The sequence below is a fragment of the Anguilla anguilla genome, chromosome 1, assembly GCF_013347855.1.
Source record: "Anguilla anguilla isolate fAngAng1 chromosome 1, fAngAng1.pri, whole genome shotgun sequence".
NCBI classification, from domain to species: Eukaryota; Metazoa; Chordata; class Actinopteri; order Anguilliformes; family Anguillidae; genus Anguilla; species Anguilla anguilla.
Window position 1 is genome coordinate 10,235,240 of NC_049201.1, and position 23,534 is coordinate 10,258,773.

Genomic DNA, 23,534 nt, shown 5'->3' on the forward strand with positions numbered 1-23,534 from the left:
ATTTCATTTGCATTAGGGATAATAAAAAAGCAAGACTTAGTTTTCTTCTGCCATAATTATTTTCAGGAGGGATTTGAGGGCCTATAAATTTTACTTACATGTTAAATCCTGACACAAAGCATGATGGTCTGGTTTTGGAGAGAGGTGGACGCATGATTAATATGAAAATTAGGGAGACGCAAGTACCTGAACTAATCAGGTGCTCCTTATTCAGGGTGGACTTCCCTCGGTAATTTCACAATTTTTCATGTGTCAGCCGTGATGTGGGTGGAACGCACCCATCCCGTTACTCCCCGGTCTTTTAATGGTATCCAAAGAGGATGTGAATCCCGCGTCGTAAAAAAAGAAAAAAAAAAAGGAGACCCTGCAGGTTACAGAGGGGCGGCTTCTCGGACAAAGAAAGCGCACGCGCTTTCAATGAAGATAAAGACCGTCTTTTTACCGGTAATAATTATAGACATCTTTGGTCTTCCAAGGCTACGTTCTGTATGCAGAATTATGGTGATGTTAGCAAATATTACCGGCGGTAAATCTTTGTGTGGAGCGTGCTCGGCTCCCAGCCCCACCGCGAAGGATCAGAGTGGAGATAAAATGCTACAATTGAGCAATACGCTAAAGGCAAATTCACTTTCGCCTCCCAATTATGCTAACAAGATAAAAATGTTTTCCGGCTTTGAGATTTCCTGTTTCATAACAAATAATAATAATAATAATAAATGCAAAAATATGTTTATATCTTAAAACCCAAATTGGATGATTAGGTGCTTTCATATTTTAAAATCTTATTTTTATTCTCTTTGTTTGTATTATGTTTTGTGTAATGCAATTTGATTCCACATAAACAAGGCTGCAAGCAATTTTATTGTGTTTTGCCCATTATAGTAACATTTGAATTTGGTTTTCACCTATGCATTAGGGAGATAAGACAATTCTTTGCAATATTCTTTTCTTGCGTTAAATTAACGAAACTGTTGTTTTGTATTTTATAATTGTTTTATTGTAATTGTAACCATTATGGTTTGTGTATCAGTATAAATTTCTTTTCATCCCTCGCTCAAAGAACTAGCCATTGTTCCCATAGAAAAACAACAGAGACCAGCCTCATCTCCTTGCCCCACGCACACACACACACACACACACATACACACAAGCGCACACACACATACAGACACACAGGCACACGCATGCATGCACACACACACATGCGCGCGTGCACGCGCACACACACACACGCACGCATATACACATGCATACACACAAGCACACACACACACACAAACAGACAGACACATGCACATACACACATGCACGCACTCTGATCCCATTTAACAAAACAATGACATAATTTTGTGATGTACCTGTGAGCTCACTGATATAATTGGAGTCCCATGTGTGAGAACCCCCAGTCATTTAAGCATGGAGTCCAGTGTGTGAGTGAGCTGGGGGTGCACTGGACAGGTCTTTGATGAAAACAAACTGCGTTGGTCCATTCACCACAGACAATACAGCACAGCTGGTCCCCCGTTTCTGCCCCTGTCCACCAACCCACCCACTCACCTTTTCCACAAAAGAAAATGGAGGGGGGGGCGGGTACAGACCAAGGAATGTTTTTTTTTTTTTTTTTTTTTTTTTTGAGAGAGAGAGAGAGACAGGGCCACATTAAACCAATTTATTTAACTATAACAAGAAATCTTTTCTTTGAACAAAGAAGAAGGGTTAAGGCAGATGATGGCTCGCAGACTGCTAATTAATGTAGGGCCAGTTGAAGGATAGGTTAAGGTTTAAGAAGGCGAATATACTTAAGCCCCATTAAAAGCTTTTTTTTTTTTCTCTACTTCTTCTGGAGTCGTCAACTGGATTACAGGAACCGGCATTCCTGTAAAACCACTTTCCGCTTTTCAAAACGCTCCTTTCCCACTCATCAAAACGACTGCGTGGGAGTGGTTTCATTTCGCTCAACCCTTCATTTGAATTCTCCTCACCATTTTCTTAAGACAGTGAATTTCAAAAATTGAGATTTACTTTTTATAGTTACAGTTACAGTTGGTTTTTCTTGAGTGCGTTTAATAGAAGCTGACTGTGTCTCATCGCTCTGCTTGGCTGTAGGTGGACGTCTCCCCCTCTCTCCTGGCGCGGGCCGTCCTGGAGAGGTTCCTCGAGGAGCGGGAGGGCGTAGCGCGTGAGTAGACGGACGCGCCTTTCCTTCGCCTCGATTCTCGGAGCGGCCCGTCGGAGTGAACGCCGCCGCCGCCGCTAGTGCGGCTAAGCCCCACTCAGCCTACAGCCAGGGCTAATGAGAGACAGGCCCAGCAGTGCTAGCCGCCGCTAGTGCGGCTAAGCCCCACTCAGCCACAGCCGGGGCTAATGAGAGACAGGCCCAGCGGTGCTACCTGGGGCACGCCGACTGGCAATTAAGCACCGGGAGGACCACCCACCACTTAACTGCTGTTTAGATCAATGCCATTTCATTTCATCAGCGTTATTTATAACCCCTTATTTTACCTCTCCACTCCGCTCCTGCGAGCAAATGGAAATGAGCGGGAAGTAAGTGTGTCCGAACGGGAATCCTCTGCGGCGGCATCAGAAAAGTCTTTGGGGGTGGGGGGAGGGGGGCCGAGGGCAAAATTATTTCATATTCTACCGTCTCTGTTTTAGGCTATTTGAGGGGTGTCAGGTTCATTAGATTAAAAAAAAAAAAAAAAAAAATTAAGGACCATTGCAATTTTCTGAATCCCTCAATCATATTTTTATTTATTTACTTATTTTTCAAATATTGATTGCATATGTACTGTGTGCAAGTAAAATATGATGTCCAACCATGTATTTAAATGTAACCGTTCAAGTTCAACACAATTTTCAACACATTATCTCGAATGTACATGACCTTTTGCAAGACTGAAGAAGCTAATTTCAGAATTACAGATGGTATGTCATAGAGCACAGATGATTCAAAACATAATCCTTAATGTTGTAGTTCACACAAATTGCTCATGATGTAGCTGGTATGTCCACAACACCAAAAAGGGACAGGACTGAGATACAAGATGGAATTCAAGAAGGAGGAATTTTTGTGCATTTGCCACAGGAAAAAATAAATGCTTAAAACAGGCTGTTAAGTGTGCTTTTGGGATATGCTTGCCAAAGATTTATGAGTAATTTAGTAATGTTCAGAATGATCCGCCAACAATATCATGTCTCTGCCCTTTGCTGTTCCACCAATGAAGTTTGCGTTTATCAGCTGCCCCATGAATACATGCCTATAGTCTCAAGTTTTGGGGGGGGGGGGGGGGCGGTGTATTCCCCTAACCCCCTCCCAAATGTAGTGCAATGTTTACCTTTGTGTCTGCAGCAGAGGAATGAATGCTGTCTGGGCCTCTCGTGGCAGACTGCAGGTACCTCATGAATCCCCTCCCTCATTTTAACAGGAGGGGACGGGACCCACTGCAACAGAAAAACAAAAACCATCCTTTTTTAATTACTGGAAATCCTAGTCGGTTGGTCACTGATTTTGAGATCTACGTGACTTTAAAATAAAATCAGATTTTATTAATTAATTAAATAATTCATTCAGATGAATGATATTTCAGTACATTTCCTTCTCCCACTGGAAAATAAATAAATAAATTCAATATTTCAATAGACACGTACTGAAAAGTAACCGGTAGTGGGTCCTTTATGAGCAAATCACATGATGTCAAAAAGGTACGCCGTGGATTTAATCAAGAAAGAGATTAAAGTGGATGTGTGTTATTTTCAACTTCGCCGCGGTACAGCCATTTGTCAAAGTCAGGCTTCTGATTGCTTTGGACCCACTGCTATCCAGTGCTTGTCAAAATAGTAGTCTGACTACCGTGTAAAAGCAGATAGCCTTCTAGAAGAGGCTTTTTCCCTGAAAGATGCAATCCACCAAGCTTTTGATCCAAGAAGGGGATCCATTCTCTCTTGAGTTTATAGGTGACATGCATTTGAAATGGTTATGAACATTTTCTTCCAGTGATTTGCATCATTTTTAACCTGTTATACTTTTTATGCTTTTGGTACATTTATACAAAATCTGATTTGTCAGCATTTTGTATTTAATAATTCATGTTAATGTGATATGTAGATGCATATTTTTCTCTAAAGACCTAATGTCAACCATTTTTACTGTCAGAAATTATTCTTTATCAAAATGATGAAATGTAAACATAACATTTGGTGAGTTTGTGTAGTTTGGCGTGTTTCTGTACACACTTGTGAAGTGGCTTACTGCAAACGATAACTTTATTCAATGAAGACATCAAGAAAAAAATGAGTCAATGTCCGAATGACTCACTGTGGCTCTCACACGCCAAATGAGAGAGAGAGAAAGAGAAAGGGAGAGAGAACACAAGGAATGACTTGTAGTGTTTGTACTGATGGCCTTGTGCTTTTCCTGTGTGTTTCTGAGCCTGTGAAGAAACAAAATTTTTACTGCATAGTGATTACATAGCCATTGTTTTAGTTGTGTTTTTGACAGATAAAATTTGTTAATCAGTTCTAAGGAACAGAGTAACGGCAAAAGTAATCGGTCCTCCTTGGTGACCCTCTGTTCAGTTGGATCTTTACAAGAATCCGCTGTGTATCTAAATAACGAATGTTAAACATGAGTTTCCGGTTTATGCAAGTGCACTGTCTACTTGAGTAACCACAGCCCTGCATCAAACATGACCCTGACCGCACAACACTTCTAGATATATTTAGAAACTGTTTGTATTATGATGTTTTCCATGGACATGTGTGTGCAAATTATGTAATGACAGTTTTCACTGGAGGCTTAAGTTGTGTGGAAAGATGTAATAGGTATTTATTTTTAAAAAAATGCTATACCATACTAATATATGACATTTTAGAATGCGATTAAATATTGAGCAATTTTAATAAGCACTTTCAATATCCTTAATAATTCCCTGAATACATGTTAAATAATATTCCCAGAATTCCAAGTTTAACCAAAGTAAAAGGAACCACTGTGTGTGACGTGACGGTAAATAGAATAAATATAGCTGAGGGGAGAAACAGGAGGATGAACGAGGCTGTGAATTCTCCAGTGGCAGTTATAACGTAAGGCAGCATGCTCTTTTTAAAATTTTATTTTATTTTTAAAATCGTAATTTAATTTTAAAATGACTGAACACACTGCAGTCCTTGCTGTGAGCACGCTCTGCACATAGCCTTTTGCACGTCAGCGTGTCCGTGCACAGAAATAAATGGGGATGCCTTTCTATAATTACTATGCACTATTCACGCTTTCTTGACACTTCACATTGAGGCTGTTTTGTGCAGATTTTACACGTGTGCACACAGCACATTCCATCCCTAGTCTTTGTGCAAGCACCTTTTAATTGTGCTGCGTTTATTATAGCGGTTCCATGTAGTCTCCATGCAAGATGGAATATCCCTTCAGTTAGCCTCCAGAGCTGCGGTGTGTTCCAGGAGGGCTAATGTGACGCATGGGCTCTCTCGGCTGAAGCTAGCCGGCCGGCGAGAGTGACTTCTATTTTGAAACGCTGTCCCCGCCTCCTCCGCGGTGACCCCTCTGGCCCTTTGGCAATGAAATTCAGGCGCACATGGCTCCGCAGTCAAATCATCAAATCTCCCTGTGTGTATATTAGAGTTTTGTAATGTGTTTCCATTATGAAACAATGCAAGGATAATTGTCTTTGGTGGCAATTAGCTAACAGGTTTGTTCAGTGCTATTGGCAGGAGCATCCATCATCCGCACCCCGACCGCACTTCTTTTCTTTTTCTTTTTTTTCTTTTTGTCCTGAACGGACTGCGGGGATCAATAGATTTCTATATAAGGGACATCGGCCCTGACTGCCATGAGCTGCCTGCCTTCACCCACCACTGTCTTTTTATTCCTTTTTTTTTCCCATTCGCATTTAAGAGACACAGAAATGGTGCCTTAGGGACCGTGGAATATATGTACAATCACTTTGACTGGATCAATGTATGGTTTTAAATAGTTTTTTTTTTCTCTTCTCTTTTTAAGGCTGTTTTTGCCGTTCCTCGTGCTAAACGGTTAGACGGAATCGCGTTGGCCAGGCGCTAGAGCTGTTTTGGAGATTTATGTAAATAAATCGATACATTAAAAGCAGTTTCGCCGCGTATCGGATACGGTATCAACATCCATAATGCTTTTCTGCGTGTCCAGACTGTAGGGGAGAAGGAGGGGCGACGTTCAGCCATCCATTTTGTCTGCCGAGGGAAAACGTCACAACAAAGCCGAAATACTGATTTCTTTTATGCCGTTGGACTTGCATGGTTTTTACCTTTTTTATGTTAAAAACCATCTCTTCTGAACCCCCTTTTTGAAAAATGTTAGTTGGGTAAAATTCTCAAAGAATTACAGTGATATTGTTTTGAAAACAAAAATGTACGCTTACAGAAGATTGAATACTCGGTGAGTGTAGCTATGCATTAGTTCAGAGTAAACGTGAATATACCGTTGTAGTTGGCCAGATGATGTGGGACACATGGAGTTGCTACTGTTGGATTTACTGTACTAAACCATCACATCTTTAAAGGTGCAATCTGAATTCTGTTATATTATGATTATATATATATATATATATATATATATATATATATATATATATATATATATATATATATATATATATATATATATATAAATGATGTTTGTGATTTTCTTCAATTTGTGCAAAAATCAATAAAATCAGTATGTCATTGCAGGGGAATGTAGACATAGTTTATTCTTTCCTTCCTCTGACCTTGTCTGTTGTGGTGAAAAGTGTCACTGGAATGAGGCCTGAAGTGCCCACTAGTCAGGATCCTTCCTGTGTCCATGAGAGAGCGACACTGGAGAATCCCTCCTCCTCTCCCCCTCTGTGTCTCCCTCACACCCTCTCGCCCTGTTTCCTGTGTGCATCCACCAGCCGTAGATTTAGATACAGTATTTTTGAAGAGCAGCTGAACTGCCTGTTTGACCTTTTTCATTTTCCCAAGGCCCAGCGCGAGATTAGATCCTTGCTTCATATTTTCTAATAATGATTGGGCCGCCTAAAGATTTATTGTTGTCTTTAGCGACCAGAGATACGTGGGTAGTGCAGTGTGCGCGAGATCCAAAGGCTAAACCCTTTGTCAGAATCTTGCAGGAAAGGAATTTCGGTTTGTGAAGTGATGGAACACCATGGCTTGCCTTTTTTTTTTTTCTCTATCCTCCTGGCTGAATTGGCTCCCATCGCAGCTTGCAGAAAGGACATCATCGAGCAAATCCCAGACAAGCATGGGTGCTGGCTTATCGGTACCTGCGCCTGTGTGAGCGAGAGATCGCGTGCGTTTGCCTCCGCACAATGGCGAATCGGAGAGGAGAGAGCCTGAAGTAGAGCCTTTTTGTTTTTGAATAATGAGACGAGGGGCCCTTCATTAGCTGCCGGGGGTGGGGGGTGGCGGTGGGGATGGGGGCGGCGGAATGGGGGGGGGGGGGGCTAAATGGGCAGAGGGAAAATGGCGAGGTAAGCAGCAGTGCCGTACCTCACTTGACAAGTATACTAATTACTCTTCTTCATCGCGCCGGGCTGAAGGCTCGTCGACCGCAGTCTAACGATCCGACCCGAGCGAGCCGGCTGTCTGGCGCGGCCGGGCCGGGCCGGGGGACGATCCGGCCAGAGGAGGATCAGTTCTGCCCCAGCGAACCCCCTTCTTCCCGAGACCGGTCTCCCCGGGACCGCCCGCCCGCCGGCACCGCCGCGCCGGGGAAAAAGGCAAAATCACGACTTTTTTTTTTTTTTTTTTTTATACGCGGTGGGAAGATAAATTTAAAAGGAGTAAATTGGAAAATCAAATGAGGGCTTTAGCAGCCTCGGAGATTTGCGGAGCTGTCTGCCGCCGTTTGAAAGGGCCATCCATCATGTCCTACAAGTAGTCAATTCCTCTAGTATCTGTAAATGTTTTCAGATATTAGCCAATTTATATGCTCCGAGATTCATCATGGAAAATCAGCTTTAGCGCCCTGCATTATCTGCTCTCGTCTCTCCTCCGCACGATGAAGTTTGATGTACGAGCGCCTTCGCAGCTCAATGAGTTGTGCACGGGAGGAGGGGGGTGGGGGGGGGAGAAAGTACGTTTTTAATTAATAAACAAACTTGCTGAGGAGCTCATCAGTGTCAGGGGCAATAACGATTGTCATCCGTTATTGTTTATTACGTTCCTCCCTCAACAAATGTTGCCTTCTAATGAGGTTTCTTTCCCATTTTTTAATTTAGATAATGACTTTTTCACCCTGGTGGAAAAAAGGGGGAAAATAACAAATCCTACGAACGAGAGGCGAGTTTTTTTTTTATTTATTCGGTTTGCGGCGCACACCTTAAGTACCGCGTATAAATATCACGGTTTTTTTTCTTTTTTTTTTTTTTTAAAGACGAGAGCGCTTTGTGTTTCGTCTCGATAGCGAGCGAGGGCGTTCGTCCGCGCCATTACCGCATCCCCTCTCTGCCGTTTTCAGATAAGGATACCTCCGGTCAGAATTTATGCCAACGCGAGACAATTATAATAAATTTGGCGTATATTTACAGCGTTGTGTTGTGTTAAACTGCGATACAGCCTGCGGGGGATTATTGCGGGCGCTGCGGCGGGCTGTCTTTAATAAATGTATGCTGATGTTGGGGGGGGGGGGGGCCGCAGTGATGCGGGGATGTTGGGCCTGTTATTATTTACTGCGGTGTTTGCGCACGGCGAGCGAATCCCCGGCTGCAAATGGCATTATGGCCGTGATGAATGAGCATTAGGGTAAACTCATTTTAAAGCCGCCTGATTTATTAGCGGCCGGGCCTCCATTTTCATCAGGTCAGTGCCTTGCCGAAACGTCACAATGTCAGCGCCAAGGTCAACCTCTGCCATTTTAACACCGGAAAACCCCCACCACAACCCCCGCCCCCCACCAAAAAAAATTTAATTATATATATATATAGCAGTATCATGTTAAAATTGTGTGTTTGTAAATACACACATGCATTCTGTTTGTGTGTGTATGCAAACAATTATTTGTGTGTGTGTGCATATATTTGTAAATCTGTGTGTGTGTTTGTGGTGTGTATATATAGTGTGTGTATGCATATGGACACATGTATATATGTATTTATGTATAAATGCCTACGTACATATACACACACACATTCATGTGTCTGTATTATATATGGCCCCTTGGTGACTTTATATTTGGTGGAACCCAATATACGTTTATACAGTATGTGTTTGTGCGGACAACCGAGATGCAGTGGTGGTCAACCTCCAATTATGAGCCCTAGTAAGACAAGAGCTTTAATGGTGGCTGTTTGCCTTCTGGGAGGTTTATTACAAGCCACTGTTTTGCAGAAGCAGCGTCAAATCTATAAAACTACCATTAGGAGAAAAAAATCAATCAAAATGCCATTAAAGTGGAATAAGTTGCCAATATTGCTGATGTGGTTGCAGGTCCTTTGATTTTCCTTCAGATTATTAGGCAGTCGGGTAGTGACTTTGTTAAGGGAAACGAGTGTTGTTCGGGAGTAATATGTCTCCCGGCTTCATAAAGTTTGCTGCCTCATATTTCCCAGTTTATTGATTATCTATTATCATTTGTCATGAGGTGTCCTAACTCAGGGGGAAAATATAACCCTCTTTCTTCATGGCTGCGCGGGAGAGCCGCGGTATGGATCCGCGCGGCGCGAAGGCACCAATCTCCGAGAAAAATGAGCGGGGAAATAAAGCACCGCGCGTGCCTTCCAGCTCCGCGGAGAAGAAAGGGAGGAGAGGAGAGGACTTGCTGACGGTGCTTTGTTCTCCGTCTCCCCCTCTCTCATTTCCTCATTTAGCACTGGTAAGAATAGACGAGGGATCACAGGGCCGTATTTGTTATATCTCTGCCAGCGGTTTGATATGAGACCTGAGGAACGGCACTGCAGACAGGGGAGGGGGCGGGAGGGCGGGGGGGGGGGGAGAGCAGGCCTGAGCGTTTTATATGTTTTAACAAGGATCTTGTCATAATAAAGGTCTCCCTTTAATAGCGGCTAATGTAGTTCTGTACACCAGTGCCTGTACTGTGTGTGTGTGTGGTGTGTGTGGTATGTGCTTGTGTGTGTGTGTGCGCGTGTGTTTTTAAAAGACTGTCAGGATCACTGGCCTTAAAGTGGAGCTCATTTCCCTGAATGTGATTTTTGCTCATTTTTACCTCTCAGTTTTAGACCCAGAAATGAGGCTTCTCACGAAGGTTTAATGTCTCGCACATTCGCCAGTGTGTCTGGCTCTTTGGGCGCTCTAATGATTAAAATGTGGACGGGAGCGTTCGCTTGCACAATCATTAAAACAATGTCGCGTTGCCGGTTTGCCACACAGTGAATCTTGACCGTTTTGTTGCGCGTTGAATCTGAATCTGAAAAAAGATGTGAAGATTTTTGTTGTGGCTGCACTGGTGAATGAACCTACTCGAATGGTTCACTGATTCATAAAGTCTTAGTGTGGATGCATTTGCATTTTCAAGCAAGTATATTGCACAGGAGACGTTTTATAATCAAGCACCTTGTATATAAATGTCCATAAAGTCAGGACGGTCATGTGGTGTTAGCATATTATTATTATTGTTTTTTTTTCTTCCTTTCTTTCAGCCACCAAACCAGTCATAAACAGCCTGCTGCGGGAGCCATCTTTAATTCCAGACCACAGTCTTGCAAATCACGTCTACCAGGTATTTGAACCTGTTTTCCTCTTTGCTGATAGTTTTGGAACACAATACAAAAAACTCTTTTACCTGATAAGCTTTGATCATGAGTGTTTTTTATTTATTGTTTGTGCTTTTTCAGTCCTTTAAATGTCTGACTGGGAATCGATGTACATAACCTGACCACTCGGTAAATGTTAGAATTTACAAAAAAAAAAATCTATATATATATATATATATTATACAATACATTCTTCTTGACAAATACAGTCATTCTTCTTGATAATTTCATTATTTAATGTTGTACTCTGAAGGGGTGTAATTTGTGCTTAGTGGGTTGGACTAAAGTGACGGTGCCTTGGTTTCATGGGATACTGAATATGTATTTGGTTTGCGTCCGTTCATTGATGACGTGATGAGGTACGGTCAGACATGACAATCTGCCTCGTTTCGAGTTTTTCCTTTTTTTCCCCTTCTTTTTCCTTTTTCCCTTCCTCCCGGCCCGTCCCTACCTAATGGGCGTGCGGGCTTCCATCCTTCCCCCTCTCTGTAATATTTCTTTCCCTCTTTCAGTGCACAATAAATGACTGCTGCTACGGGCCGTTGGTAGACTGCATCAAACAGTATCCTTTCCCATAAAATTTTAAGCCTGGAATTGACGAGGAGCTATTCAAGGGATGAGCTGTGTCTGGCTTCAGCCGCACATAAAAGTTGCGCTTCAAGAGAGGGCGTTTCGGCAGGGCGCGGCGCGCCTCATCGCCGCATCACGGGGGCAGGGGGGCGTGCGGACGAGGCCCCGATCCGCGCGCGTCTCCGCCTTCGCCGACTCCATCGGTGTTTTGTGTCAGAGAAACCGGATTTGCGTTCACGCTTCCCGCTTTTGTATTTGGTGTTTTCGTGCGTTTAAATCACTGTTTCAGTGAACTGTTGTGGTCAGAGACATACGCCAAAATTTGGTTCATGTTGGGAGTCCCTCAAAGTTCTTGTGATGCCTTATACTAGAGTTTGACTCCATAACAATAGGATATACCGTTCTTACAGGGGGTTGGGCATGTCTTGTTTGTTGAAGCCCAATACTGTAATGAGCACAGTCACAGTTGACCATAAAAAGCCCCAGCAGCTGATTTTCTGTAGTTCAGTTTGAGGAATTTAGGATGAGAGCAACTCGTCCCATCGCAGATGCTGCTTTTCAGAATCCTCCTCCACCTCCACCCTGTTAGTGTACTTGAGCGCGCCCGCGGTATGGCCTTCTCTGGGAATCATCAGCACCTTGGAGAGTTCTTGACTTGTCAGTCACCGTGAAACACGCGGAGCCCCGGCGATGGGACGGACGGGCGGGGGACGGGACGGGCAGTCATGGCCCGTCAATGCCGGCTCGTCACCGTCGCGCTCTCGCCCCGGCGCCGGGGAAACGGACAGCTGGGGTCCGGGACGGGCTGGGTTGGGGGCGTCCACTGTCCCTGCCCGGTCAAGCTTGTCCCACCCTGCCCTCTGTTCATTTAAGCTCTTTAGTCCCACAGACCCTTTCCCCCCACGGCGTCAGCACACAGCCAGCCACTTCACCCCCCCCCCTCCCCAAAGCTTTATACACTGCTGCACTTCAGGAGCCTCTTACTCCTAACCATGCTTTTGTGTGTGTGTGCACGATGAACAGTGTACATATTAAAGCTTGTATTTGAAAAATGGTGTCTGGGAGAGTGAGAGAGAATGTTTCAGATTGATTTTATTTCTTTATTTTATTAATAAAAAAATAAAATAAAAATTCATTTTCTCTGCCCTCCATGAATACAGGACTATTCATGAATCTTCTACAATATGTTATTATTTAGTAACACTGTATTCTGTGATGTCCCATGATTCAGTGATATTTTTTAAGGCAGATTAATCTGTGCTCATTTATGCTTTCGTTTTTAATGTAATGAAGTATTAAATCCCAAGGCTCTAATTGGTTGCCATTGTGGCATTAGTTCAGATTTTATTCCTTCCAAATATGTGGTTTTCACCTCCGTTAGGACCAGAGAATCACAGTTCTTGCTATATTTAAAACCGTTTAAGTACAAATGCGCCTCCCAGCCAATATAATGCTGAATTATAGTATTTCATATGTACACAGCATTTTTGCAAACGTGCATAAATAATAGTTTCCATGCAGTCATGCTGAATTGGAACTTTCTGCCACACTCTTTGTGTTACCACAGCAACCTTGCTCAGCAGCCTGGTGGTTTCCATAGCAACCATTTGCACAGGTAAAATGTCCCTTCTCTAGAATTCCAGGAAAGTGATTTGGAGGGAAATAGGTGAGAGAAACCTGAAGTTTGTATAAGTGATATTGTTTATTATTTACACATTAAAGTCTATGTGTGTGCTTGTGTCTGCTAGGGAAGGCTATATTTATTCCAAGTTGAAGCGGAGTCATTCGAAGGTTCTTGTATTAAACCCTTATGTGAATTAACATTGTTGTAATGTATTTGTATGCAGTTTGTGCATTGTTGTACTTTTTTGTGGTAGAAGGGGTTAATCTTTATGCATGAAATCTGTAAAGATAAAATGTTGAAATATGGAAAGGAGATACACCTAAGAGGTGAATGATGTTTGCTTTTTGTGCTGTTAATGGCGCCCATTGATTTTGTCAGAAAGCCAATGCTATTGGGGTACGTTGCATCATACCGTGAATATCCTTAACTGTCCTCCTGCAGTGCTATTGGCCAGGAACATGAGGTCCTTCTGCGTGACAAGCTGAGAGAGAGAAACCTGTCCTTTTTAGGTGAGCGTTCACCTTGGACCTCTCTCCCGCTCTCTGCATTTCTGCCGCAAAGTTATGTATTCCAGGCTATTACAGAGTGCAAAGGGCCAGGGGATGATTGATGTAGCCTAGCGCTATCTCTCATTGATTTACAAACAAACAGGAACTCCGTTATCCAATACCCCGCTATGTTTCATTTATGCGCTAGCCTCCGATGAATATTTTATAGAGTAAGAGGTTCAAAAATCGGCACCTGTATAGCATTACTTTTTGATGTTCTTAGAATTGGCTCTTCACCTTTGCTTTTCAGAGATTTGTAAAAGGATAGCGGCCATTAGCGGAAAGGAATTGGGTTTGTTTTAATTGCGTTTATTAAAATTCTGGCCGAGTGGGTTTTCGTTTTATCACTTCTGTGCACTGTCGCCGCCCCCTACGAAAGGGGAGAAGGGTGCAAAAAGCGCCGATTCGTGGGGCAGTCTTTGGCTTGTTTTGTTTTGTCATTGCATTGGCTGAAGGTGGCGGGTCAAGGTGTTGAGTGTTCAGGTGTGAAATTGTGGGACAGAGTGCCCCCCCCCGCCCCCCACCCCCCGCCCCCGGTGTCCCTAGTCCCCAGTCCCCCTCGGTCACATGCAGAATCAGTCTTTATGTCATTAAGAAGATATGGTTTATTTGGGCCCGCAGTGCTGACCTTTCTCTCGGCGCCATTGGAGGAGTGTTCTAAAACTGTCAGAGTTTTTTGCACATGGGCCGGGAAGCCAGTGTCCCCCGCTTGATAAATGGATTGGAAATAAGCTCCCCAACAGTGGGAATGGGCCATTAATTTTAATCAAAGGTGATGTAAAAAGGCGATCGGAGTGGCATGACAATGTCAACAGCCCGGTAGGTGTTAAGAGAGACCACACAGCCGAGGCCTTGCCGCCCGGACCTCCCTTCTCCCCCTGCCCCATTAGTCGAGCTTGGCTGAAGACGGAAAGGCAGGCCTGGAATTGAATGACCTGGTCAGCCTGAAATTTAATGGAGAAATCAGGTGTTCCACAGATAATAGCCGAACCGCGCCAGGAGTCAAGGACAATGGCTGAACCCCAGCGCGGGCCGGGTCACGCTTACGGCTGCTATAATGCCAACCCTGTCCTTTTTTTTTTTTTCTTTCTTTTTTTATTTTATGAAGCCCACCAACTGTAAGTAGAGCTGAGCAGCTGAACTTTATGGATTTTTTTTTTGTGTTGTGACAGCGAATCTGTGACAAATGCAACGTTTTGAGCGTTTCCGCTTTTATGCAGCGTCGAGAAATCGCACCATAATCGACGCTGCTGCATCCCCGACCTTTGACCCCGCTGTGACGCTGAACGCTATATATTGGTCCTCGCCTTTAAGGTTATAAGCAGTGTGTGGATGTACATTTGCGTGTTTTTAAACTGGAAGATGTTATGTAGCAACATTATATTTTGTTTTGTGTGTGTGTGTGTGTTTGTATTTCAAATTATACTTTAGTAGCAACTGCATGTCTTGTTGTTGTACAGTGTGTCACTTGAAATGTGTGAAATTATTTTTCCTTTCAGATGAAAATCAACTACGTGCCAAGGGCTATGACAAGACTCCAGACATCATCCTGGAGGTGCCAATAGGTTAGCAAGATATCATTTTGTACTCTTGAGCTTCAAGAGAGTGCTCTTTTCTACTGCAGAGGGTACTTGGCAACATTGCATAATATTTCAGTGTACTACAAAGCTTTTAGCTAAGTGATAGGAAGAAAAATCTATAGATCTGCAAATTTAGAGTTTAGTGTTTCTTTTAATGCCTAGTAAACGTTTTATATCCATTACACAGAAGTTAAGTAAGGCTGCTCCTAATAAGTCACATTAATTTCTGGGATTAATGTAACTAATATTGTCTTGCACAATTAAAATAAACTCAGCAATTTATTTTAAATTATTTAATTTCTGCAACTAAATAAAATTTAAACATCAAATTACTTCCAAAAGTATATGTAACTAGTTGTAGAGTTCAGCTCAGTTCAGTTCAAGCTAGTTCAGGGTTACTTTGTCTGCACACCTCATTCTGCCTGCTGTTCTGTAATGTTGTGTATTAATTGGCTTTGTGTAAAAAAAAAATATTAAGTTCTATGTCCAGATAGATTTATTTATTTTTTAACTGCTAAAGGCACCACTTAAAAATGTTCAAACTTTTCAGGGTGCTTAATATACCAGTGTGTCCAAGTAACTAAAAATAAAAATGAGGCTCACTCTGTTCAACAGATTGAAATTATTTCAGCACAGTTGAGGTAATATTTTATCTTTAGATCTCATTGTCCTTATTTTATTTTAATTGGCTTCATAGCAGAGAGAAGTGTTGATGCAACTTCAAAATACTATGAATTACCAATGATTGATTTTTCCTTTGTGCTGTAGTGCCTAGCACACATATATCAGTGCTAAAATGAGCTATCTTTGGTCTTTGCCCATTTTCGTTTTCAGTGCCTTTCTGCAATGTAACAGTTGTAGATTATCTGAGAGTTAATAATAAATATATACCTAATAAGTCCTTTCATGGGGGAGATCTACACACAGTGGCAACAGGCCATTTATGTATTTATTTGCACATGTGCATACATGGGTGCTTGTGTGTGTGTGTGTGTGTGTGTGTGTGTGTGTATATCTATATATAGTTAATACAAAAGTATTGGGACAGTGACACTATTTATTTTGGCTCTGTACTCCAGCATATTGAATTTGAAATAAAAGAATGAATATGAGGTTAAGTGCAGGCTATCCACTTTAATTGCTGGGTATGTACATCCACATCAGGAGGAATTGTACCCTTTTTTTCCTATAGTTTAGAGGAGCAAAAATAATTGGACAAATTAACCAAATCTTTAGCAAAGTCATTATATGCTGTAGTTGGTTACAAGTCCTTTACGTTCGTTGACTGCCTGAAGTCTGTGGCCCATAGACATGACCGGATGCTTGGTATCTTCCCTGGTGATGCTCTCTGCTAGGCCTGTACTGCAGCCAGCTTCAGTTACTGTTCCTTTCTCGGGAATTTCTCCTGGCTTTCAGCGAGTGAAGCACGTCTTCAGTTGGATTCAGGATGATTGACTTGGCCAGTGAGGAACATTCCAGTTTTTGGCTCTGGAAAAAAACCCCCTCTTTGCTTTAGCCAGATGATTGGGGTCATTGTCCTGCTGCAAGGTGAAGCACCGTAAAATGGGTTTTGAGCCATTTGGGTGGATCTGAGCGGATAAGACGTTTCCGTACCCTTCAGAATTCATCCTGTTGCTGCTGTCAACTGTCACATCATCAGTGAAGACAAGTGAGCCAGTACCAGTGGCAGCCATATTATGCCCAAGCCATAACCCAGCCTCCACCGTGTTTCTCAGGTCTCAGACGCTTACCTGGCTGTTCTGTTCACAAGCACAGGTTATGCTAGTGTAGTCTTCTCTTTACAGTACTGTATGCCTACATCCTGGAAAGTATCCTTCATTTGTTTGACTGTTTTGAATATAGTCAAAACAACAAAAATTGTGTCACTGTCCCAATATTTTTGGATTTAACAGTATGCATGTACTGCTTTTATGTGTAAGTTGCTTCTATAGGGTCGTTCACCCAACATGGCCGCCAATTTTGTTTTGACTACTGCTAATGTAGCTACCTTGATGGGCACACTGGCTGATTCCATATTGGGATGGTAAACGGGAGAAAAACAGTGTGATGTATGATGCATCTCTTTGCCAAAAGTGTCCCAGTCACAGCCCACATTTGATTCTTAACTAATTAATTAATTTCATCTCTTCACAGTAGTCTTTCTCTGAACTGATCATACAGGGAAAGTTGAAAATAATGATACTACTCCATTTGGCTTTTTTCGGATTCCTGTAATCTTAACGTCAGACAGGATTGTTTATTAACTTCGGTGGCCTGTAATTTGCCTCCTGTTCGTTTGCTTTTCTTTTCAAAACCAGCTGTTGAGGGCCACATTGTTCACTGGATCGAGAGCAAGGCTTCTTTCGGGGATGAGTGCAGCCATCGCACCTACCTGAACGAGCAGTTCTGGAGCTACTGGAACAGGTAGGCCTCCTCCCTCCGATCGGAGGCTCATCCGGTTCCCCGAACCGCCTCGTGTCTATATATACACATCGATGTGTTCTCATCTCCGTCCTGTCCTGGCCTTCTAGGCCTCTGTGACGCGTGAGAACCAAAGGCAGCGCTGAAAGGAATTGTTATTTTTGGGGGTTTTTTTTTTCCTGATGCACACATATATTGTTTGGGAAGGGAAACGGGTGATTAATTTGGTGCATGTGCCGTCATGAGAATTGCTGGAGCGAGCCTCCGCTTGAGACCCAGCTGGGGGTCAGCGGTTTGGGCGCCCGGTCGGGCCCCCTTCAGGACGAGAGGGAGAAAGCTCGGCTGCCGCAGAGGAAAGAGAGCTTTCGCATTTTCGTAGTCTGAAAAAGGATTTACTTCAGTGCCAGTGAAGAGCTCACACCTGAAGACCCCTCTTAGAGAGGTCAGTTTCAGTGTGTGGGGATATGAAGAGTTCCACTTACTGTAGGCTCGAAGCCCTGTCTGGCTCATAGCGTCTGTCATATAAGCAAGCGCTGAAGTGCTAACCCTCAGAATGCTCACGGATCATTCCATTGTGACTCATCGCCTTGTGTGATGTCACAGCTGGCTAAGGCGGGGGCCGCTGGCTCGGTGTAGCGGGCGGCCCTCCAGTTGATATTACCACACTGCGATGGTGGACATGGGGACAGGGGCGCCGTGGATACAGGTGCCATGGAGACCTCACCTGAGTGGTGTGCTCTAGGGAAGCGTATGTGTCATGGCGGTACAGGGAGGGTGTGTGCGGTCTGCCTCTTCCCCTCCCCGTCCGCAGCCCCTGACCATGCCCGACTGAGAGGCCACACTCCCTGCTTTAGTGCCCTGGCAGGCGGACATATAGCGACACGCTGGTAGAGCACTAGAAGGGTTTGACCTTTGAACCCTGCCCAGAGATTTAAGGTCAGCCGGTGTTGGCTCTATGGGCCTTGGCCAGGCCGCTGAAATGGGAATTTTGTTTGTTTGCGGGTCACAGTCCTGGTGGAGAGTTTTATAAACTGCGCAGCTCTGAAGACTGGGAAAGAAAGCTGAGTGAACCCTGTGCTCTGCTTCAGCCTGTCATTTTCAGCAGTTACGTTTTCACCAGTACAGCGCTCTGATGAAGAACCCGATTGGGGGCGGCTTGCAAGTTTACTCAGATGTCATTCAAAGAAAGGTCTGAAACCATGAATACAGTTCTCTTCAGTACCGAGAAATGGAATGAACATTGAGTCATATTCATAAATATCATATATATTTTCTCTCGGGGGCAGTTTTATTTGGAAATGGAAGTGTGTGTTAAAGAAATATGTCTGTTGTCTGATATCCTTGAAACATTCTGAATGAAAAAATAAACACTTGAATACGATGTGGTGGTCTTGGACGGGCAAAGTTTTTCGTATTGCTCATTAAAATCCTAATGTGTCTCGGGAAGGAACAGTCACTCAAGTCGTTCACCAGATAGTGCTGGCTTGCGAGCGAGAACATTCCTAGACCGTGAAGAATGTTGTGCGCGGAGAAATATCGCTTCGCTGAAAGCCGTCTCAGTCGAAAATCACGACCGTTTGTGTTTATATTTTTCGAAAAAGTGTTCGTTTCCTTCTCACGGTGTCGTCTGCCGTGGACCTCTCAGGACGCGCGGTCTGGTGCCAGCGCGAGGGGCGGGGATTCGCTTATTGGCGGCGATTGTCTGTTTTGAAAATGGCGACGCGCCCTCCACAGACTTCCCGCGCCTGCGGCTCCGGCTCCTGCTGCCCAGGATCCTCCTCATTGACATTCGACGAGCGGCCGGACTCTGCTCACGATAAGAGCTGACAGCGCGGATCCTCGCCGTGCTCGCCAAAAGGCTCGGTCAGACGAACTCCGCCACGTCAAAAAAAAAATGTCAGCCCCTTCAGACCCCGCCTTTCAGGAGTCCCTTGTAATTTTTAATTGACATTTGCGTCTGACATTTGGAACGCGCTCCCTCCCATTGTTCGGGCTGCGTCGTCGTCGTCTCCGCGGCCAGGGCCGCCCGTGCGCCGTCTGCAGCGGAGAGGAGATGACATCATCGTCCTTTCTCCTCTCTTTAGCGGGCTAATTTCACGTGATGTGTCCTGGGGGCCAGCAGTCTTTGTATTTGTCCATACCCTTATTCATACACTTTTTTTTTTTTACCCCCCTCTTTGGAATATTTTTGATACATTATTTAACGTCTTGGCTGTGTTTTTTTATTTTTTTATTAATGTGCTTCCTAATGTCATTTGTTGTGATCTTGGTTCGTGCTCCTATGTATTTTCCTTTTAACAAAAGCCAGAAAATTGTAATAATTCTTAATTATTTTTTTCCTCCCCTCAAGAAAAAAATAAATAAATAAATAAAAATTGTATAGTCTTTCTCCCCCCCCCCCGAACTGACATCCCTAATTTTTCCTTTAAAGCCCTTACCAACGATATTCATCATCCAAACCATAGTCTTGCCAAAACAGTAACCTCGTAATATACTCTTTTCAATGGAGTGAGGGGTAATGACGCTTTGCCTATGAAGACCGGTTAAAAAAAAAAAAAGTGTTCAGGCCCAGTGCCTGGGTATTATGGCGAGGAAACCATTGGCCTCCCTTTCCCATCAATCTTAGCTGGTAGCTTTCCAATGCCAAGGAGCACTCTGATGGATGTGCTCGTAATTGAGTTATCCATCTCTCCAACTATCAGAATTGCATAAAAATTATTCACCTGATGCTGAATATTAATCACATAAGCCTCGCGTGATTCCGAAAAGTGAAGAAGATTAAAGACTGCGAGTGCTGAAATACTCACTCACAGCGCTGGACATTTTCTCCCACAATATGCAAAAAATAATTGTAAATCTACAGTAGGATCTGTTTTACCAGGCAGCTCATACAATGCAAAGCAGCGTGTGGTGTTTTGAGGTATTTTTCTATATTTGGCCTAATAAGGTAGTCATGACAGTTCAGGTAATTTTTCACAACCCTGGGACGTACCCCAATTTTGCCAACGCGCCTTCCTTAATGTTGTTTCTTAATGTTCTTTTTGTTCTTGTGATTCTCTGCGTTCTGCTTGTCTTCTGTCCTTTACGCACACGTTCTGTCGATCCTTTGGTATCAGCCAGTGGTGGAGGACTCGTCTCATTTTGTACAAATCCATTGCCTTCGTGCGTCTCCACTGCGAGGACAGAGGCCAGTGAGGGACGGTAGTCTGACAGTGAGGTGGGCTGTCTTCTGCTTACTACTGCTGCATGTTACTGTTCATCCAGAAGACCCCAGGACTCTCTCTCTCTCTCACTTTCTCTCTCTCTCTCTCTCTCTGTCTGTCGCTGTCTTTCTCTGCCTCTCTCTTTCTCTGTCTTGCGCTCTCACTCCCTCTCTCCCTCTCTCTCTCTCTCTGGTTTCACTACCTGAGCCTGACGTCTAGTTAGTTCTTCTCCAAACTGATATCGTGTGAAGTGCCAGTCCTCCAGCTCGGGGCACAACCCTACACGCGTGTCTCTTTAGCCCGAGCCAAATCACCCGAGACGGGCTCCCCTTGTAACAGCGGGCTCCGTTTCAGACGGCCAGGTAACGGGATCTCCTGTGTGTGTGTGTGTGTGTGCGCCCCCGCGGACGGGGCGGGGCGGGGCGGGGCCAGGCTTCCCCGAGCGAGGTGCACGGGTCTCCTCGTCCCGTCCCGTCCCGTTCCCAGATGGCAGCGAGCCCAGCGTTCTCGCGCGGGTCACCCTCCAGTCACGTCTGAGATCCACTTCAAAAGCTTGGCACGCCCGGCGACCTTGAGACTCTCAGGATCGCTGTTTCTCGTCAGACCGTTAAATAACGTGTTCTTGGCCCGGCTGCGCCTTGAAATGGAGAAATATGGCGGCTAACGGTTGAGTTTTTTCGATCCCCCCGTCCCCGTACACAGAAAGTAATTAATGGGGTTTTGAGGACCGCATTATTTTCTACAAGCTTCTAATTCTGCCGTCTGCAAGCGTAAGCGTTTCCAATACCAGAAAGTCAGATGGCTTAATGGACTTTATGAGAATTAAAACTGCATGTTAAGGCCTAAATCTTTAGACTGGAGCTGCACCCTCAACCCAACCCCCCCCCCCCCCCCCCCCCCTCCAATAACACGATAAAGGGCCTTTGTTAAAAAGGGCCCCGGACCGCAGCTTGCCTCTGCCCAGAGTTAATCAGCCGTGGAATTCGTAAACTACAAATGTGTCAGAGTTGAAAATGCTAGCAGTCCTAATGGAAGCTTGAAAAGGTTATATCTGATAAAAAGCTGTCAGTGGTGGACAAAAATGATTTATGGCAATATAATGAGACAGTATGGCTCATTTCTCCCGCGCATGCAGCGGGGTTACGACTTTGTGTTTGTCATATACATCATGAGGCTTGACCACTCGCAAACCTAGACCGTTGTGATTTTTTTTTTTTTTTTTGGGATCGTTTTTTTTTTTTTTTTTTTTTTTGGACATTTGCCTCTTTTTTTCCCATTTGCCGCAAAGTTGACTGCAGCATTCATTCAGTGTGTGTAAAGCAGACACTCGTGATTTATCTAAGGCTTATTACCGGTGGTTTAAACATCTGGAGAAGCACTACGGCCAGGTTTGCTTTTTAATATGTGTTTTCTTGGTTATGCCTGGAGGGCGATGCTGTAGCCATCCAAGTTCTGGAGCCTTTTTGTTTCAAGGGTCTACTGCGGCAACATTAAAATGCTGTGGGGTTATCCTGCTCCTGGACACCTTGAGGTTGCATGCTGGAAATAGGTGATTGACACTGGTTGACATAGGTACACTCAAATACATTGAAAAATTAAAATTCTTTACCAATTATTTTCCCCAATATTATATTTCATTGATGTTACTGTATGCATTAAATGATAATGCAGGTAGTGATAATAGTGCTGATCAGATTGCTGGAAATGAATTAAATTTCTTGATGCAAGATATTTCATAATGTATTCACTTTTAATGGATATGTCCATCATATTCCTGCAAATCCATTGCATGCACAGTAAGGCTAGGAATGTTTAATTAATGATTTGTAATGACCTCGTCCTTTGTGGACAAGCCTGATTGAGGTCAGCTGGGATTGATTTTAAGGAAGTCTAAGATGGAGAGGACTGGGCGTGTGTACAGTATGTGGGGATGTGTGTGCGTTTGCATGAGTGTGTGTTAGCATCTCAGTGTGTGTGTGTGTGTGTTTTTGTATGTGGAAGATTTGGTGGTTGAGGGAGAGGCATTGGCAGAAGCAGGGACATCACAGAGGAGCAGCAGATAGAAGATGTCACCTGAGAGGGAACCCCCTTGGGCCGTGGCTGTGGTGATCCAATGAGGCTGGACGTTACAGGGACACAAACCTGAAGAGAAGCCCTGGCTTTGAGGTCTCACAAAGGACGCGTGCTCAGCCAATGCCGTGGACCCCCACGCGTACGAAACGGGCTTCACTTCATGTGCAAAGCGTTTGTTCCACGTGGGGCTGTTGCCTTGTACAGTCGTCCTTGGACACACTGTACTGAGGATCAGTTACGCTGTTATCGTGTCAGTAAATGCTGGATTACTGAGGTAGAGAGAGCCTTCATTTCTCATTCAGCAATGTGGAAAAGTGCCGCTCACACATGCATTTAAAGTTCAGGGATTATGTGAAAAATGGGGGCCAAGGTGGGGGGAAAAAATGTCACTTTTTATCTTTTTTTTTTTTTTTTTTTTTAAACGGTGACTTTGGCCGCAGTTTGCTGCCAGTATTTCATACTTTCCTCGTGTGTTGGTTCCTTTCACATTTCGCCGTTTTATACCCCTTGCAACATCCAGCATTAGCGTTTTTGGGTTCCTCCGGAGGGTCCTTAAAGGTTGCTGTATTTGGAAGGTGCGACCTGTAAAATAAGTGAAGCGCGTCGCTTCGGCCCGGAGAAGATTTACATGGCAACTCATGCGGCAGCCTCCTTCGGAATTTGCAGCCTAAGTACATCGCAGGATTTACTGCGGCGCGCATTCCTCCCGTGTGCTTAAGTGCGAAGCATGTTATGCGTCATGCCCTCCTATAAGCGCTAATGGCAAATGACAAGCT

At 44.1% G+C, this 23,534-nt stretch overlaps 1 protein-coding gene across 5 annotated transcripts in view; it reads left to right on the plus strand.

Moving 5' to 3' along the window:
- Positions 1-23,534, plus strand: part of cdin1 (CDAN1 interacting nuclease 1) — a 63,253-nt gene that overhangs the window by 17,962 nt on the left and 21,757 nt on the right. For 3 of the 5 annotated variants that reach the window (XM_035396536.1, XM_035396464.1, XM_035396688.1), the window contains exons 5-10: positions 2,107-2,179; positions 10,626-10,705; positions 11,252-11,301; positions 13,375-13,442; positions 14,981-15,046; positions 17,380-17,485. In XM_035396536.1, the coding sequence (XP_035252427.1) occupies positions 2,107-2,179; positions 10,626-10,705; positions 11,252-11,301; positions 13,375-13,442; positions 14,981-15,046; positions 17,380-17,485 (443 nt within the window). Of the gene's footprint in view, positions 1-2,106; positions 2,180-10,625; positions 10,706-11,251; positions 11,302-13,374; positions 13,443-14,980; positions 15,047-17,379; positions 17,486-18,607; positions 18,871-22,686; positions 22,807-23,534 lie in introns of those variants that run through there. The other 2 variants (XM_035396766.1, XM_035396615.1) reach the window with 2 other exon arrangements.